At 50.3% G+C, this 17,055-nt stretch overlaps 1 protein-coding gene across 5 annotated transcripts in view; it reads right to left on the bottom strand.

The window, feature by feature from the left end:
• Nucleotides 1-1,862: 1,862 nt before the first annotated feature.
• Nucleotides 1,863-17,055, bottom strand: part of DENND2A (DENN domain containing 2A) — a 131,413-nt gene continuing 116,220 nt past the window's right edge. For all 5 annotated transcript variants that reach the window (XM_017891064.1, XM_017891063.1, XM_017891060.1 and 2 more), the window contains 6 exons: nt 11,360-11,537; nt 9,470-9,511; nt 7,127-7,244; nt 5,370-5,615; nt 3,077-3,163; nt 1,863-2,184 (listed from right to left, as the gene is read on the bottom strand). In XM_017891064.1, the coding sequence (XP_017746553.1) occupies nt 2,153-2,184; nt 3,077-3,163; nt 5,370-5,615; nt 7,127-7,244; nt 9,470-9,511; nt 11,360-11,537 (703 nt within the window). In that variant the 3' untranslated portion in view covers nt 1,863-2,152. The remainder of the gene's footprint in view (nt 2,185-3,076; nt 3,164-5,369; nt 5,616-7,126; nt 7,245-9,469; nt 9,512-11,359; nt 11,538-17,055) is intronic.

The raw sequence follows: 17,055 nt of genomic DNA on the forward strand, positions 1-17,055 counted from the left end.
CTGATGAACTCACAGCTTTTAGTATCCCCACAAAATGGAATATTATGCAGTCATTAGGAATGTTGATAAAGATGTACATTTATTCGCTTGGCGTTATTAAGTAAACAATATAATGCAAAATAAGTTAAAAAAAGAAAGTATATTCCAAAAAGTGACCCTTTCTGGTCAATATACAAATATGCAGACTATTAATAAAGTTGACTAGTCTGAGGAGCTTGTTAGATACATATATTCCTGAGCCCCCACACTCAAGGATTCAGGGATTCTCATTCAGGCACCCCCCCAGTCCCCACCCACACACACCCCGCCAGAGTTTTTTTGAGAAGAAGTCTTGCTCTGTTGTCCAGGCTGGAGTGCAGTGGCATGATCTCGGCTCACTGCAACCTTCGCCTTCCAAGTTCAAGCAATTCTTCTGCCTCAGCCTTCCAGGTAGTTGGGATTACAGGCACTCACCACCATGCCCTGCTGATTTTTTTTTTTTTTTTGTATTTTTGGTAGAGATGGGGTTTTGCCATGTTGGCCAGGCTGATCTTGAACTCCTGACCTCAGGTGATCCACCTGCCTTGGCCTCTCAAAGTGCTAGGATTATGTGTGAGCCGTTGCACCTGGCAAGGCAGGTTAATTTTTATGCACAGCCTGATTTCTACCATTCTGGGGGCATCTTTGAGAATTTGATGTGAACTGTGGATCCACACCTCTGAAAAAGTAATGGACACACCAAAGCCTGGGTAGAACTTGGAGGAGAGAGGTGGTCCATAATTCCAGCTGAGAGGAAGGATGAGAGATCACCTTCCCTCATTTTCCTCGTGTTTCTATGTATCCTCGGGAGGCCCCTTGCTCCCCCTCCCTAAAGGCTGAGAACCCCTGCCAGGTAGCACAGACCCCCTGGGCCATTGTTGAGGTTGGAGCCCCTCCCTTTTGTGTTTCTGTGAGGGTCTCTGGTGAGGGCTGCGGGCAGCGGTCGGCCTGGTTGTGGCCCTGAGGCCTGCTCTGGGAACCTGCCTGAGCTGCATTCTGGGCTCTTCCTGCCTCCCCGCTGTCCCTGCTGTCCCCACTGTCCCCGCTGCAGGACAGCTCTTAGGTCGCCCTGAGGTTTCAGCCTTCTTCACACTCTCCCTGCTTCTGGTCCAGAAAACGCAAGCTGCCTGTCTGGCTGCACAAGGCTAATGACGCTGCCCCCAGCGTTCTCACCCTCTGTCTTGTTACCATCAGCTGCAAAAGGTCCCCCCGCCCCCCCACCGTGTACACGCAGTGCACATCCACTATTGCATGAATGCTGTTGCTCTGGGCCCCTGGAATGAGATGGGAATGGGGTCAAAGTTGTGGCTATGTGTTGGAAGGTGGGCCGTAGGCAGTGTCATAAACTTGAGGACCTCCAGGACAGTTTACTAACAGACTTCCTCTTTTTGTGTGTGCCTGTAAAAGCCAGGGACTACTCAGGCAGTGGACAGTTCATAGCTGCTTCTAAGAGAGCAGGCGGTCAAGAAGAGTCAGGTCCATTTGGGAAGAGAGACGCCCATGGCCTCGGCCACCAGGTGGCATCACTGACCCTTCTGGAAGTGCAGCGTGTCTGGGAAGCCACATCCGTCTACAGCTCCCGTCCCTCCCTGGCCTCCACTCTAGGGCAAGGGCCCAGCCTTTCACCAGGAGGCCTCACGCCCTGAACCCGAGGCACCAGCTCTGCCTCCTCCCCTCACAGTCCTCGTGTGTCCTCAGCCCCGCCCAGAGGAGCACCTCATTCCTGTTGCCCATCACCGCACCTCTTAGCTCCATTGCTGAGCGGATGGATGGGACGAACGAGGGGAACATGTAGGGCAGGACAGGCTCCTCTTGGCCTTGGCATAATAAACAGAAAACCCACACATTTTTCTTACTTTTAATATCTAAGATTAAAAAAACCCCAACCACCAAAACAACCCATTTGCATGTCGGCGACACGCCTGGTCTCGGGCTCCCTTTCAGGGGCTGTCCTCCCGGGTGGCTCCCAGGCCCCCGTCCAGGGGAAAGCCCAGCCTCAGTCAGAAGCCACCGTGGCCTCCAGTTCCGCACCAGGACAACCTGGGAGCCAGCCTTTCAGAAAGGCCACCAGGAACTGTTTTCAAAGCATGGAGCTGCACTAGGAGGAAGTTTTCCCTTGAGGCTGAGCTGAGAGTTATTTCTTGTGGAGAAATTTCATTTTATTGCCTAAAAAAAGGAAAATGAGAACATTTCACAAGGTAGACAAAGGCGGGTGAGATAAATCTTGCCCTTTCCCCCCAGAAGTGGTGTGGGTAACAGGGCCCCCACGCCACCCCAGGGAGCCTCATCCCTTGCTCTGGATAAACCAAAGGGCTTTGTTCTTTCCAGAGATCCCCCTAGGGTCTTCCTTAGACTTTGAGGGGTTTGAAAGGAAGACCATCAGAGCTGTCTAGGAGGGCTGGCTTCTGCTGTGGTAATAAAGGAAGCACTGAATTGACACATCCCTCAGGAGCCAAGGGAGGAGAAAGTGCCCAGCAATGCTGTGTTATTTAAAACACTCCGCTTCCAGGTAGCCCTCCATCCTGCAGGAGGCACAGACATGGCACCCCTGGCAGGCCCTCTGGGAGGGCCTCACTGCTGCAGACACCTCCCTACTGGGGCCTCCGTCCTCTTTTTCTGCTGTGTTCTTCATCCTCCCTTTCCCTGTAAGGCCTTTTCACTGATTAAACTGCAGTCCTTGTAAGTGTCACGTTTCTACTTTCCAGGGGAATTTGGACACCAGTGCGAGTCTTTCTTGCTAGACATTCTTGTCTGGTTCCCGCCGTGCTCCCTCGGCTCAGTTCCACTGAGATTTAAAAGTGTAGGAGATCATAGAGAAAGAAGATAGCAAGAAAGCCCGGGGACCCAGAAAAGGAGGTGCTGGGGGCAGTGTTTCCTTTGTTTTCTCTTTGGGGACAGATTAGAACAGGAGGTTAAAATGCCAGTAGCATCTGCCCAGCGCAGGCCGTAGAGCTCTGCATTATTCAGGGCGCTGGCTCCGGTGGAGGGAACTGGCTGGGACTCGGAGACAGACAGCTCAGAGGCACATAGGCTGGGCACCCAGAGCCGGGATCCTTACCTAGTCCCTTCAGGAACTTATTGACACCGCTGTGCTCTCCACTGGGGAGTGTTTCCAGATACTCTTGGGCTCGGACCTCAAACAGACCTGTTAACAAGAGAAATCCCAGTCATTTGAGTTATTGGTCTTTGTGCTTCTAAACATGCCCATTTCCTCCCTACCAGAAAAAAGAGAAACTTTGTTTCTGAGACTAAGCTGCTCCTATAAACATGCTCTGAATCAGGTTTTATAAGGGTTTTATTGCTCTTATAGTTGCCCCACCTGTGCAATAACTGTCTTTGGAAGGCTATAAAGCCACCTCTTAGATGAAATCCTATTTTTATTCAACAAACGCCTTCCAAGTGTCTACACTGTGCCAGGTGGGCGGTTTTAAATATGAACCAGAGTGGCCAGGCATGATGGCTCACGCCTGTAATCCCAGCACTTTGGGAGGCCGAGGTTGGCAGATCACCTGAGATCAGGAGTTTGAGGCCAGCCTGGCTAACATGGTGAAACCCCGTTTCTACTGAAAAATACAAAAAATTAGCCAGGCATAGTGGTGCACGCCGGTAATCCCAGCTACTCGGGAGGCTGAGGCAGGAGAATCGCTTGAACTCGGGAGATGGAGGTTGCAGTGAGCCAAGGTTGCGCTTTTGCACTCCAGCTTGGACAAAAAGAGTGAAATTCCATCTCAAAAAAAAAAAAAAAGAAAAGAAAGAAAAGTTGAACCGGACTGTCCTGGCTCGGGAGGGGTGCCTGTGCGCTCCCAGTTCCCTGCATTCTCCTGTAAGAGGGCCCTAGCCAAGTGGCTTAGTTTTCCAGGAGTCCCTCTGTGGAGGGAGGATGGCTGGATAGGCCATCTCCTAGGCAGCTTCTCAGACCCCTGGGGTCTGAGCTTCAGGCACTCTGTCTTATTGCTGACTGATTTTTCATGGACAGAGGGTTCTTTCCAGGATTTTTTTTTTTTTTTTTTTTTTTTTGAGACAGAGTTTTGCTGTGTCACCCAGGCTGGAGTGTAATGGTGCCATTGTGGCTCACTGCAAGCTCCGCCTCCCGGGTTCAAGCGATTCTCCTGCCTCAGCCTCCTGAGTAGCTGGGATTACAGGTGCCTGCCACCATGCCCAGCTAATTTTTGTATTTTTAGTAGAGATGGGGTTTCACCAAGTTGTCCAGGTTGGTCTCAAGCTCCTGACCTCAGGTGATCTGCCCGCCTCGGCCTCCCAAAGTGCTGGGATTACAGGAGTGCACCACAGCACCCGGCTTTTTCCAGGTAATTTTTTTTTTCTTTTCTTTTTCTTTTATTTTTCTGAGATGGAGTTTCACTCTTGTTGCCCAGGCTGGAGTGCAATGGTGCGATCTTGGCTCACTGCAACCTCCGCCTCTTGGGTTCACGCAATTCTCCTGAGTAGCTGGGATTATAGGCACACACCACCACGCTCGGCTAATTTTCTTTATTTTTAGTAGAGACGGGGTTTCACCATGTTGGCCAAGCTGATTTTGAACTCCTGACCTCAGGTGATCTACCTGCCTTGGCCTCCCAAAGTGCTAGGATTACAGGTGTGAGCCACCACACCCAGCTTCCAGGTAGTTTTTAAGCTTGTGTGTCTCCCACCTCTCTTACCAAGTGATCTGTAAAGAGATAATTAAATGGATCTGGTAGATCTATTAATATTTTAAAAACTCCTTCGGCAGGTGCCTCCTGTAACTCATACTTTCCAATGAGCTTTCTTTTCTTTTCTTTTTTTTTTTTCTGAGATGGAGTCTTGCTCTCTCCACCAGGCTGGAATGCAATGACATGATCTTGACTTATTGCAACCTCCACCTCCCAAGCTCAAGTGATCCTCCCACCTCAGCCTCCTGAGTAGCTGGGATCACAGGCACATACCACCACACTGATCTAGTTTTTTAAAGTATTTTTGTAGAAAAGGAGTTGCACCGTGTTGTCCAGGCTGGTCTCGAACTCCTGACCTCAAGTGATCTGCATGCCTCGGCCTCCCAAAGTGCTGGGATTATAGGCGTGAGTCACCCACTGTGCCCAGCCTGAGAATTTCATCAATTTGGAAAGCATGGGATAGAAGGAGAGCTTGCCACAGATGCTGGAATGTGGTTCTGGGAGAGGCTGGCAGAGGCAACAGAGAAGCCAGGAGAGGAGGCCTTCCCACCAGCTCAATCAGGGCATAACTGCAAGCTCTCTGGGGGAGGCGGGTACAGCCCTCTCTGTGCCCCTGCCCTGTGATCTTTCTCCCTGCTCATCAGCCACCTGGAACAGGGGGAGCTCTAGCTGACTTGGCTCCAACAGAGAAGATGCCCTAACCTTTGGCATCCTGCCGGCGCAGCTCCCGCTCCTGGATGAAGCCCCGAAACATCTGAGTCTCCATGAAGACCTCCAGGAAGTGGCGGACACTCTTGGAGGAGACAGCTTTGCGGAAGGCCTCCCGCTGCAGGGTTCTCTCCTCGCGCTCACCCGACGTCAGGAACAAAGAGTAGTGTCCCACAATCTCCACGAAGAAACGGACAAAGGCTTCAGACACCACCTCATTCAATGGGCTGGACTCTGAGCCTGAGTAAGGGGAGGAAAGGCCAGGAACGGTGAGGGCAGACAGGCTGGGCCAGAGCCCGTGAGACAAGCCAATTAGTAATCAAAGTACAGTAACTGCTAGTTCCCTTGATGGACACTGATTATCCAGGAGGAGGGTTACCCTAGGTTATTAAGACATTTCTTTCCTTGCTTAATTTTAAAATTTTAAATTGTCAAAACAAGTTTTATTTTATTTTATTTTTTGAGATGGAGTCTCACTCTGTCACCCAGGCTGGAGTGCAGTGGCATAATCCTGACTCACCGCAACCTCTGCCTCCTGGGTTCAAGTAATTCCTCTGCCTCAGCCTCCCGAGTAGCTCGGATTATGGGTGCGCACCACCATACCCAGTTAAATTTTGTATTTTTAGTAGAGATGGGGTTTCACCATGTTGGACAAGCTGGTCTCGAACTCCTGACCTCAAGTGATCTGCCCACCTCGGCCTCCCAAATTGCTGGGATTACAGGGTGAGCCACTGCGCCAAGCCTTTTATGTTTTTGTTTTGTTTTGTTTTGAGACAGAGTCTCGCTCTGTCGCCCAGGCTAAAGTGCAGTGGCCAGATCTCAGCTCACTGCAAGCTCTGCCTCCTGGGTTCACACCATTCTCCTGCCTCAGCCTCCCGAGTAGCTGGGACTACAAGCATGTGCCACCACGCCCGGCTAATTTTTTTTGTATTTTAGTAGAGATGGGGTTTCACCATGTTAGCCAGGATGGTCTCGATCTACTGACCTTGTGATCCGCCTGCCTCAGCCTCCCAAAGTGCTGGGATTACAGGCGTGAGCCACTGTGCCTGGCCCCAGCCTTTTATGTTTTTTGAGATAGAGTCTTGCTCTGTCTCCCAGGCTGGAGTGCAGTGGTGTGATCTCGGTCCACTGCAACCTCTGTCTCCTAGATCAAGCGATTCTCCTGCCTCGGACTCCCGAGTAGCTGGGATTACAGGTGCTTGCCACTATGGCCAGCTAATTTTTGTATTTTCAGTAGAGATGTGGTTTCACCATGTTGGCCAGGCTGGTCTCGAACTCTTGACTTCAGGTGATCCACCTTCCTCGGCCTCCCAAAGTGCTGGGATTATAGGTGTGAGCCACCGCGCCTGGCCACAGTTTTTAATTTTTGATTTTTTGAGATGGGGTCTCACTCTGTCGCCCAGACTAGAGTGCAGTGGTATGGCTCACTGCAGCCTCAACCTCCTGGGCTCAAGGGATCCTCCTGCCTCAGCCTCCCGAGTAGCTGTGACCACAGGCATGTGCCACCATGCCCAGATAATTTCCACATCCCCCTTTTAAACAGGTACTTTAGGGCCAAAATGGGGGAGGTGGGAAAATCTTTCCAACAATTCATCATGGGAATGAAATACAGATAAACAGAATGAGGCCCCAGTTTCTCTCCTTATGTCTTCCTTGCTCATTTTCCTACCTGGCCCTTGCCCACTGCCCGTTTGTTCCTTGACCCTCAGAGTGGAAGGGAGAGACCCACTGGGCAGTGGCCGAACACTTACCATGCCTGCTGTCTAGGGGCCCTTCATCCTGCTCACGAGCCAGCTCGTTCCTCTGTTCCAGAATGTGTTCCAGGGCCACCTGAAGCTTCCGGGGCAGAATGGAGTCCTCATCATCCATCTGGAAAGCAGAGGTAGCAGGTGGGCTTATGGGCATGGTGGCTGCGTCCTGGCCGCAGGACACACTGGAGTCACCGCAGGGCAGGCCTGGCTCAGTCCCCAGTTTCATGGAAGGAATACAACTGAAAGCCAGAGTTCCGAGGTTTCCATCTTGAGCCTACCTTCTTTCTTTCTTTTCTTTTTTTTTTTTTGAGACAGTTTCACTCTTGTCGCTTAGGCCGGAGTGCAATGGCACGATCTTGGCTCACTGCAACCTCTGCCTCCCGGATTCAAGCAATTCTCCTGCCTCAGCCTCCCAAGTAGCTGGAACTACAGGCGTGTGCCACCACGCCTGGCTAATGTTTTGTATTTTTAGTAGAGACGGGGTTTCACCGTGTTAACCAGGCTGGTCTCAAACTCCTGACCTCAGGTGATCCGCCCACCTTGACCTCCCAAAGTGCTGGCATTACAGGCGTGAGCCACTGTACCCGGCCAAGCCTACTTTTTACAAGCAACGGGAGCCTCATTTTCCCCACTTGTAAAATGGACTACCAATCAATCTATACCTTGTTGTGAAGCTAAAATGGACTACAATTACCCTGTGAAAGGGCTTCGCACTGATAGGATACTCAATAGATGATTTCCACTGCCCCATCCTGTAGGGTAGCCAGTGGATTCTGGTAACCAGGGGATTCTGGCCAGGGCAGACGGCCTGTGTGATCCAAGGCTGGCTTTGGGATCTGCATCTCAGAGCAGGAGGGTCTCGGGAAGGGCCTACCCTGTGGGCCTTGAGGAAGTGAAAGTAATGATAAAAAAAACAGCATTAATGCTACTGAACTTTTCAGCAATGTGGCAACACTTGGAAGTAATCCATCAGAATGCCCAGAGAAAATTTCTGTAATTACTATAATTACTTCTTCCTAGATCTGATAGAAGTTAGGCCTCTCTGGCAAATGATTAAAAAAAAAAATACATGTGTGTTATCTTCTCTGCTAGTGAAAGTAACTGATGGTCATTATAAACATATATGAATGTACCAAAACAATTTAAAATCACTCATCATCTGTCTCCTTTCAGTTTCCCTCCTCAAGACAACACGCATTAATGTTTTAGTGGGTTTTCCTTTCAGTCCTTTTAAGGTGCACGTGCGCACGTGCGCACGCACACACACACACACACACACACAAAAACACATTTTTTTTTCCTGTCTCCTTTTCTCTCCTTTTTTTTTTCTTCAGGAAAGGGTTTCACTCTGTCTCTCAGGCTGGAGTACAGTGGCACGATCTCAGCTCACTGCAGCCTTGACCTCCTAGGCTTAAATGATCCTCCTGCCTCAGCCTCTTGAATAGCTGCTAGGACTACAGGTGCACACCAGCAGGCCTGGGTAATTTTAAAATTTTTTTGTAGACACAAGGGTCTTACCATGTTGTCCCAGGCTGGTCTTTAACTCCTGGGCTCAAGTGATCCTCCTGCCTCAGCCTCTGGAGGTGCTGGGATTATAAGCGTGAGACACCAGGCTGGGGCAAATATTCTTTAAATGCATATTGAAGCTGGGCATGGTGGTGCACGCCTCCAGCTACTGAGGAGACTGAGGTGGGAAGATCACTTGAGGCCAGGAGTTTGAGACCAACCTGGGCAACATAGTCAGACCCTATCTTTTTTTTTTTTTGGAGATGGGTTCTCACTCTGTCGCCCAGGCTGGAGTGCAGTGGCGCAATCTTGGCTCACTGCAACCTCCACCTCCCGGGTTCAAGCAATTCTCTTGTCAAAGCCTCCCAAGTAGCTGGGACTACAGGTGCCTGCCACTACGTCTGGCTAATTTTTGTATTTTTAATAGAGATGGGGTTTCACCATATTAGTCAGGCTGGTCTCAAACTCCTGACCTCAGGTGATCCACCTGTCTCAGCCTCCCAAAGTGCTGGGATTGCAGGTGTGAGCCACCGCACCCAGCTGTTTTTAAAAATGAAATATCTGGGTACCTATAGTTACAAGATTACAAAGATCTTTTTCTAATGGTTAGAAAACCATTTTGTGTCAGAACACGTGGAAAGTAATCCTTTGCCCTAACCCTTCCTTTTTGCCCCTTGCCTTCTGGCTTGTCCTCAGCCCAGCCCTGTCCTCGGGTCACACAGCTCTGCCACCCTGCTCTGCAATTCCACGGAGCCTTTTCAAGGCTGGAGAGCTGAGCCCCAAACGACACATAGGTGAAGACAAAGGGAGCAGGAGGCCGTCGCTGGCCTCACTCACCTGTCTGAGGAACCGGCTGTTGACGAGGTCAACCACAAGGACCTATGAGATGAGAGGAGAGGGACTGTCACTGTCACCAGCGCTTCTGGGATAGGGATGGACTCGTAGCCTTCTTCCTTCTTGGCATGCAGAGAGGCAGCTGGGGCGGGACTGGGGGTGAGCCATTTGTGGTTTCCTGATATTGCCACAGCAGCCACAGATAATGAAGAGCAGGGCTGGGGAGGGTCCTTCCTGAACTGCATGCTTTTTTTTTTTTTTGAGACGGAGTCGCGCTCTGTCGCCCAGGCTGAAGTGCAGTGACCAGATCTCAGCTCACTGCAAGCTCCACCTCCCAGGTTTACGCCATTCTCCTGCCTCAGCCTCCCGAGTAGCTGGGACTACCGGCGCCCGCCACCTCGCCCGGCTAGTTTTTTTTTTTTTTTTTTTTTTTTTTTTAGTAGAGACGGGGTTTCACCGTGTTAGCCAGGATAGTCTCGATCTCCTGACCTCGTGATCCACCCGTCTCGGCCTCCCAAAGTGCTGGGATTACAGGCTTGAGCCACCGCGCCTGGCCTGAACTGCATGCTTTCAACACTGACACCGCAGGCTGGGACACGTGCGTGCTGTGGCTGGACTCTCCACCCAGCTCTCACACTGGCTGAGGCAGAGCTTCTCATGCTGCCTTTTAGGGTGTGGGCTACTGAGGTGGGCCAAAGACACTATAGGCCTCCCTGGTTCCCACCGTAGGGCTGCTGCCTTGTCTTTCCCCCGGCTGCCCACTTAACCGTGTCACTTCTCTCCAGGGGAGAGGAGGAGAGAAACCCACCTGGAGACTCGGTTAGGCTTTGGGCTTTCACTGCTGAAGGCTTTCAGGATAAAGCACTTGCTCCCTCACTCCTCAGAGTGAGAATGAGACTTGGGCCAGGACCAGGGTGGGGTAAGTGAGGTGCCTGGGGCGCAAAGGCCACACAAGGGCTGCTACTTCTGAGAGCATGACCCTCACTCAGACCCCAGCCAAGGCCACTGGCCATGATGGAGGAGGAGCCAGGGGCCTGGATGGTCACCATAACAACAGCTGGAAACACAGGAGTTCTCCCATATCCCAGAGGCCTGCCCAGGAGCGGAGGGCCACTTCCCCTTCCTTCCCACTCACACCCTCCGGGGATGAACTGAGCCACCTGCAGGAGCACAGGGCGCCAGACGAACTCCTGGCGGTCCTCAAGCCTGCACTGAAAGCCCTAAGGCCGGTGGGTGATGTTTAATGGGGCATTAGGACTATCTGGGCAATTAGAGGAGCAGCTTCTAGGCACCCAGACAGAACTGCAGGACACAGGGACAGGCGTTCCTCCTGGTGCTTCGGGGCTGAGCAACATTATTTAAGCTTCCCTCTCTGACCGCTGGAAGTCCCCAGTCCTCAGGGTCGAAACCATTTAGAAGAAGGGGCTGGGGCTAAGTAACTCCAGAAGTGCCAAGCAGGACTTTCCCCGCTTCGATGCTAAACTAGACACCCAGAACTTGGGGATTAAAAACATTTTTAACGGATATGACAAAGGACCGGATCTTGCTAGCTCCTCAATGTGGGGGAGTGGGCGGGAGGGCAGGGGAGAGGAGAGGGCTATTCACGACTTAAGAGTTTCGACATCTGGCTAAATTGTTCGTTGCTGACCTTCTCAAGGGGTGCTCATACCAGGCATTTCATTTGGAAGGGAAAACAGTGTTTGCTGTCACTGAGGGTCTGACTGAGTCAGCCTCTGGGCAGGACACATGCCAGACAAAGCCCTGGTGGCCCCCTGCGCCCTGCTCCCCAACACTGCTGGCTCTGAGAACTGCTCCATGATGCCTGCAGGGCCAGCACCCTGCTCTGTTCTCCGCACCCTGCAGGGAGGGGGACAGGGCCAAGTGGGAGCTCACCTCTTCCAGTGGCAGCTCCCTGAGCAGGGGCAGAGAGCTGGAGAGCAGCCCGATGAGGAAGGGCGTTGGCGAGCACACGATGTCGACCATGGCGGGTGGCAGCACCGGGATGTAGGTGTGCTGCCAGGTGAAGGGGTAGATCAGCGCCACCATTGCGTGGCAGCACTTGGACAGGGTGCTGCAGCCAGGGAGAGAACAGGGAGAGAGGCCGGCTCAGCGAGGGCCCAGGGAAGCCTCCAGGGGAGAAGGCTCTCCCAGAGGCAGGATGATTAGGAAAGGACACACGTGGATGGGGCATAGCACGCATAGCACGGGACAGTCTCAGCACAGGCCACATCAGGCACTTAGAGCCTATGCGAGAGGCTTGGAGGCACAGCTGCAGGGACGATTTTAATGTCCTGGATAATTTTTACAAGTGTGTTTTCACATGTGAGCTACACGCCCTGCACCCTCCTGCTCTCAGCTTTTTTGTGTGAGCTATACTCTTGTAAGGTTTTTATTTATTTATTTCTATTTTTAATTATTTTTGAGATGGAGTCTCACTCTGTTGCATAGGCTGGAGTGCAGTGGCGCGATCTGGGCTCACTGCAACCTCCGCCTCCCAGGTTCAAGCAATTCTCCCATCTCAGCCTCCCGAGTAGCTGGGACTACAGGCACTTGCCACCACACCCGGCTAATTTTTGTATTTTTAGTAGTGATAGGGTTTCACCATGTTGGTCAGACTGGACTTGAACTCCTGACTTCAAGTGATCTGCCCCCCTCAGCCTCTCGAAGTGCTGGGATTACAGGTGTGAGCCACCGTGCCTGGACTCTTGTAAGGTTTTAATTTACATTCCTTTCTACCCCTACTGCCTGCCTGCTCCCCAAACAAAACAAAAACACAAAAACAGTGAAAGCCTATTTTCTCAAGAATGCTCATTCTCTTACTGAAGATCTGAAGATGCTTTCTATCAAAACACTGTAGCTTTGGCTGTGTTCTGTTCCCAGCATTCTCTCAGCTGAGCATGAACACCTAGGTGCAATCCAGGAAAAGAAGGACAGAAAACTCCTTTGGTACTCACATGCCAGCGGTCAGCTCCAAATGGGTTCATGTAAAGGTGAAACTCATATACAGTTGAGCCTCACCCAGAATTCTGGTCAAGGATGATATGCTAGAGATGACTGAGGGCTGCCGGGCATGGTGGCTTACGCCTGTAATCCCAGTACTTTGGGAGGCCAAGATGGGTAGATCACCTGCGGTCAGGAGTTCGAGACCAGCCTGGCTAACATGGTGAAATTCCGTCTCCACTAAAAATACAAAAAATTAGCCAGGTATGGTGTACCCTAGCTACTCAGGAGGCTGAGGCAGAAGAATCGCTTGAACCCAGGAGGCGAGATTGCACCATTGCACTCTAGTCTGGGCAACAAGAGCAAAACTCCATCTCAAAAAAAAAAAAAAAAAGAGAGATGACTGAAGGCTAACCATTTTAAGCATTGAAAGTTTCAAAAAATAATAACATAGTAACATTGGGAGAGGTCAGGCACAGTACTGATGCCTGTAATCCCCGCACTTTGGGAGGCTGAGGTGGTCAGAAGTTCAAGACCAGCCTGGCCAACATGGTGAAACCTCATCTCTGTCAAAAAATACAAAACTTAGCTGGGCGTGGTGATGCACGCCTGTAATCCCAGCTACTCGGGAGGCTGAGGCAGGAGAATCGCTTGAACCCGGGAGGCAGAGGTTGCAGTGAGCTGAGATTGTAGCTTGCACTCCGCCTGGGCGACAGAGTGAGACTGTCTCCAAAAAAAAGAGAAAAGTTTATTAACAGTGATAATGGCATTGTGGTCATGGAAGAAACAAAAAAAGAATAAAGAAAAATGGTCAGGCCTGCCTTCGTAGCTCAGCCTGTAATTCCAGCACTTTCGGAGGCTGAGGGAGGATCACTTGAGGCCCGGCGTTCAAGACCAGCCTAAGCAATATAAGAAGACCCCCGTCTCTACAAAAAATGTAAAAATTAGCCTGACGTCTGATGGGTCATTGGATGGGGAAAATAAAAAATCATAAAGTATAAAAAAGTTAGCCTGGTGTGGTGGCACACACCTGTAATCCCAGCTACTGTGGAGGCTGAGGTGGGAGGTTCTTGAGCCCAGGAGGTCCAAGCTGCAGTGAGCAGTGATCGGATCGTGCCACTGCACTCCACTCCAGCCTGGTCAACCTAGCAAGAGTGTGTCTCAAAAAAAAAAACACCAAAAACAAAAAACAAAACAAAACAAAAAACAAAGCAAGCAAGAAAAAGAGTAATGGTCACAATGTAGCCTTTTTTTTTTTTTATTGGCAAGCACTGAGCATTATTGATCTCTCCGCAACAGTGCCTGAATTCAAGCTCAAGTCTGTTGAATGAAGGAGTGGATTCTGCAGGGTTATCATGTTGAATTATCAACTCTATTATGCTGCAAGACAGTGATGACTGATGGCCTTCCAAGGCGAGTGGGAGTTGACTTCCTCTCTTCTTCCTTGCAATCATCTCTTACTGCTGCTGAGCCTGCTGCAGCAGCTCCTCTCTCCTCTCATTCTGTTATACGATTTCTACAATATGATAGGATTAGAAACCTTAGACATGGCTGGGCGCTGTGGCTCATGCCTGTAATCCCAGCACTTTGGGAGGCCAACGTGGATAGATCACGAGGTCAGGAGTTCAAGACCAGCCTGGTCAACATGGTGAAACCCCCGTCTCTACTAAAAATACAAAAATTAGCTGGGCGTGGTGGCATGCACCTGTAATCCCAACTACTCGGGAGGCTGAGGCAGGAGAATGGCTTGAACCCAGGAGGCAGAGGTTGTGGTGAGCTGAGATCACGCCACTGCACTCCAGCACCTGGGTGATAGAGCGAGACTCCATCTCAAAAACAAACAAACAAACAAACAAACACCTTAGACGCTTGTTAGAAGTACTTGTAAGAATAAAAGTGAGGGCCCAATGGTTCTGCCATGAGTATACTACATCCTCCTCAGGTGTGGGGCCTATAGCCAGCACTGCATTTGTTAGAAAGCCTTCTTAACGTTAGTCTTCTGAACATTTGCCCAAGTTCTGACCTAGGCTTTGCTTAGGTAAAGTTGCAAGGAAGCTGAGTTTTGCCTAGATGGATCTATGCAGACACCCCTGACATCAGGCACCTCTAATCTCATTGTCCTAAAAGTTTCCTGAGCCATTAAAAAAAGAATCAATTAGCTCTGGCTTACTTGAGGAGAAAATATGTGAATTAAAAGATATTGGCCGGGCGCGGTGGCTCAAGCCTGTAATCCCAGCACTTTGGGAGGCCGAGACGACGGGCAGATCACGTGGTCAGGAGATCGAGACCATCCTGGCTAACACGGTGACCCCGTCTCTACTAAAAAATACAAAAAACTAGCCGGGTGAGGTGGCGGGTGCCTGTAGTCCCAGCTACTGGGGAGGCTGAGGCAGAAGACTGGCGTAAACCTGGGAGGCGGAGCTTGCAGTGAGCTGAGATCCGGCCACTGCACTCCAGCCTGGGAGACAGAGTGAGACTCCGTCTCAAAAAAAAAAAAAAAAAGATATTGGCCGGTCAGGAGTTTGAGACCATCTTGGCCGACATGGTGGAACCCCATCTCTACTAAAAATACAAAAGTTAGCCAGGGGTGGTGGTGCATGCCTGTAATCTCAGCTATTTGGGAGGCTGAGGCAGGAGAATCGTTTGAACCTGGGAGGTGGAGGCTGCAGTGAGCCAAGATCATGCCATTGCACTCCAGCCTGGGCAACAAGAGTGAAACTCTGTCTCAACAACAACAACAACAAAAGCAAGCCAGCTGTGGTGGCTCACATCTGTAATCCCAGCACTTTGGGAGGTTGAGGTAGGAGTATCGCTTGAGGCTAGGAGTCTGAGGCCAGACTGGGCAACATAGTGAGACCCCTTGCCTACAAAAAATTTAAAAATTAGCACAGTGTGGTGGCACATGCCTGCAGTCCTAGCTACTCAGGAGGCTGACATGGGAGGATCGCTGGAGCCCTGGAGCTCAAGGTTGCAGTGAGCTATGATCGTGTCACTGCACTGCAGCCTGGGTGACAGTCTGTTTCTAAAAGAAGAAAGCGTTAAAAACAAAGATCACCTTGCTTCCAAGTGAGTTTCTCTTGGATCTAACACCCCCTGAAATATCCTTAAAATATACATTAGCTCATATAGAATGAATAAGTTAAAGAGATCTATTGTACAACATGGCAATTATAGTTAATGTATTGTAGAAAATTGCTGAGAGTAGATTTTAAGTTTTCTTATCACAAAAAACAAGTATGTGAGGTAGTATATATGTTAATTAGCTCAATGTAGCCACTCCACAAAGTAAACATATTTCAAAACACCAGACTGGGCGCAGTGGCTCATGCCTGTAATCCCAGCACTTTGAGAGACCAAGGCAGTTGGATCATCTGAGGTCAGGAGTTTGAAATCAGCGTGGCCAACACGGTGAAACCTCATCTCTACTCAAAATAAAAAAATTAGCTGGGCATGGTGGCGCATGCCTATAATCCCAGTTACTTGAGAAGCTGAGGCGGGAGAATTGCTTGAACCTGGGAGGCGGAGGTTGCAGTGAGCTGAGATCGCACCACTATACTCCAGCCTGGGCGACAGAGTGAGACTCCGTCTCAAAACAAAACAAAACAACAACAAAATATATGTATGTATTAAAATATCATGTTCCAGTTAAGCCCAGGAGATTGAGATCAACCTGGGCAACATGGTGGGGCCTTGTTTCTACAAAAAAAAAAAAAAAAAAAAAGAGCCTGTGGTGGTGACACGTGGTCCCAGCTACTCAGGAAGCTGAAGTGGGAAGGTTACTTGAACCTGGAAGGTCGAGGCTGCAGTGAGCCGTGATCATGTCACTGCACTCCAGCATGGATGACAGAGGGAGACCCTGTCTCAAAAACAATAATAAAATCATCATTGTCGCACATGATAAATATATGCCATTTTTATATGACAATTAAAAATAATTAAAATTGGCCGAGCTCGGTGACTCAAGCCTGTAATCCCAGCACTTTGGGAGGCCGAGACGGGCGGATCACAAGGTCAGGAGATCGAGACCATCCTGGCTAACACGGTGAAACCCCGTCTCTACTAAAAAATACAAAATCTAGCCGGGCGAGGTGGCGGGCGCCTGTAGTCCCAGCTACTCGGGAGGCTGAGGCAGGAGAATGGCGTAAACCCGGGAGGCAGAGCTTGCAGTGAGCTGAGATCTGGCCACTGCACTCCAGCCCGGGCGACAGAGCAAGACTCCGTCTCAAAAAAAAAAAAAATAATAATAATAATTAAAATTTTAAAATACATGTACACATAGCCTTCTTTTCCATTCCCCAATTTGGGGGCCCCTGGACTAATAATAGTACTATTGAATCTTGTTCATTTATCACCCTAAGGCTCTTAACCTTCCTGTTCCCCGTCTTTGCAAATAATCATTCTCTTGATACTCACTGGAGTCTTGAAATACCTCTTAGCAGCATGGCATCCATGCATAGCACTGATATTCGGTCCTTATCTTTTCTTTCTTTTTTTTTTTTTGAGACGGAGTCTCGCTCTGTCGCCCGGGCTGGAGTGCAGTGGCCGGATCTCAGCTCACTGCAAGCTCCGCCTCCCGGGTTTACGCCATTCTCCTGCCTCAGCCTCCGGAGTAGCTGGGACTACAGGCGCCCGCCACCTCGCCCGGCTAG

Source organism: Rhinopithecus bieti, unplaced genomic scaffold (assembly GCF_001698545.2).
Source record: "Rhinopithecus bieti isolate Rb0 unplaced genomic scaffold, ASM169854v2 scaffold_20175, whole genome shotgun sequence".
NCBI classification, from domain to species: domain Eukaryota; kingdom Metazoa; phylum Chordata; class Mammalia; order Primates; family Cercopithecidae; genus Rhinopithecus; species Rhinopithecus bieti.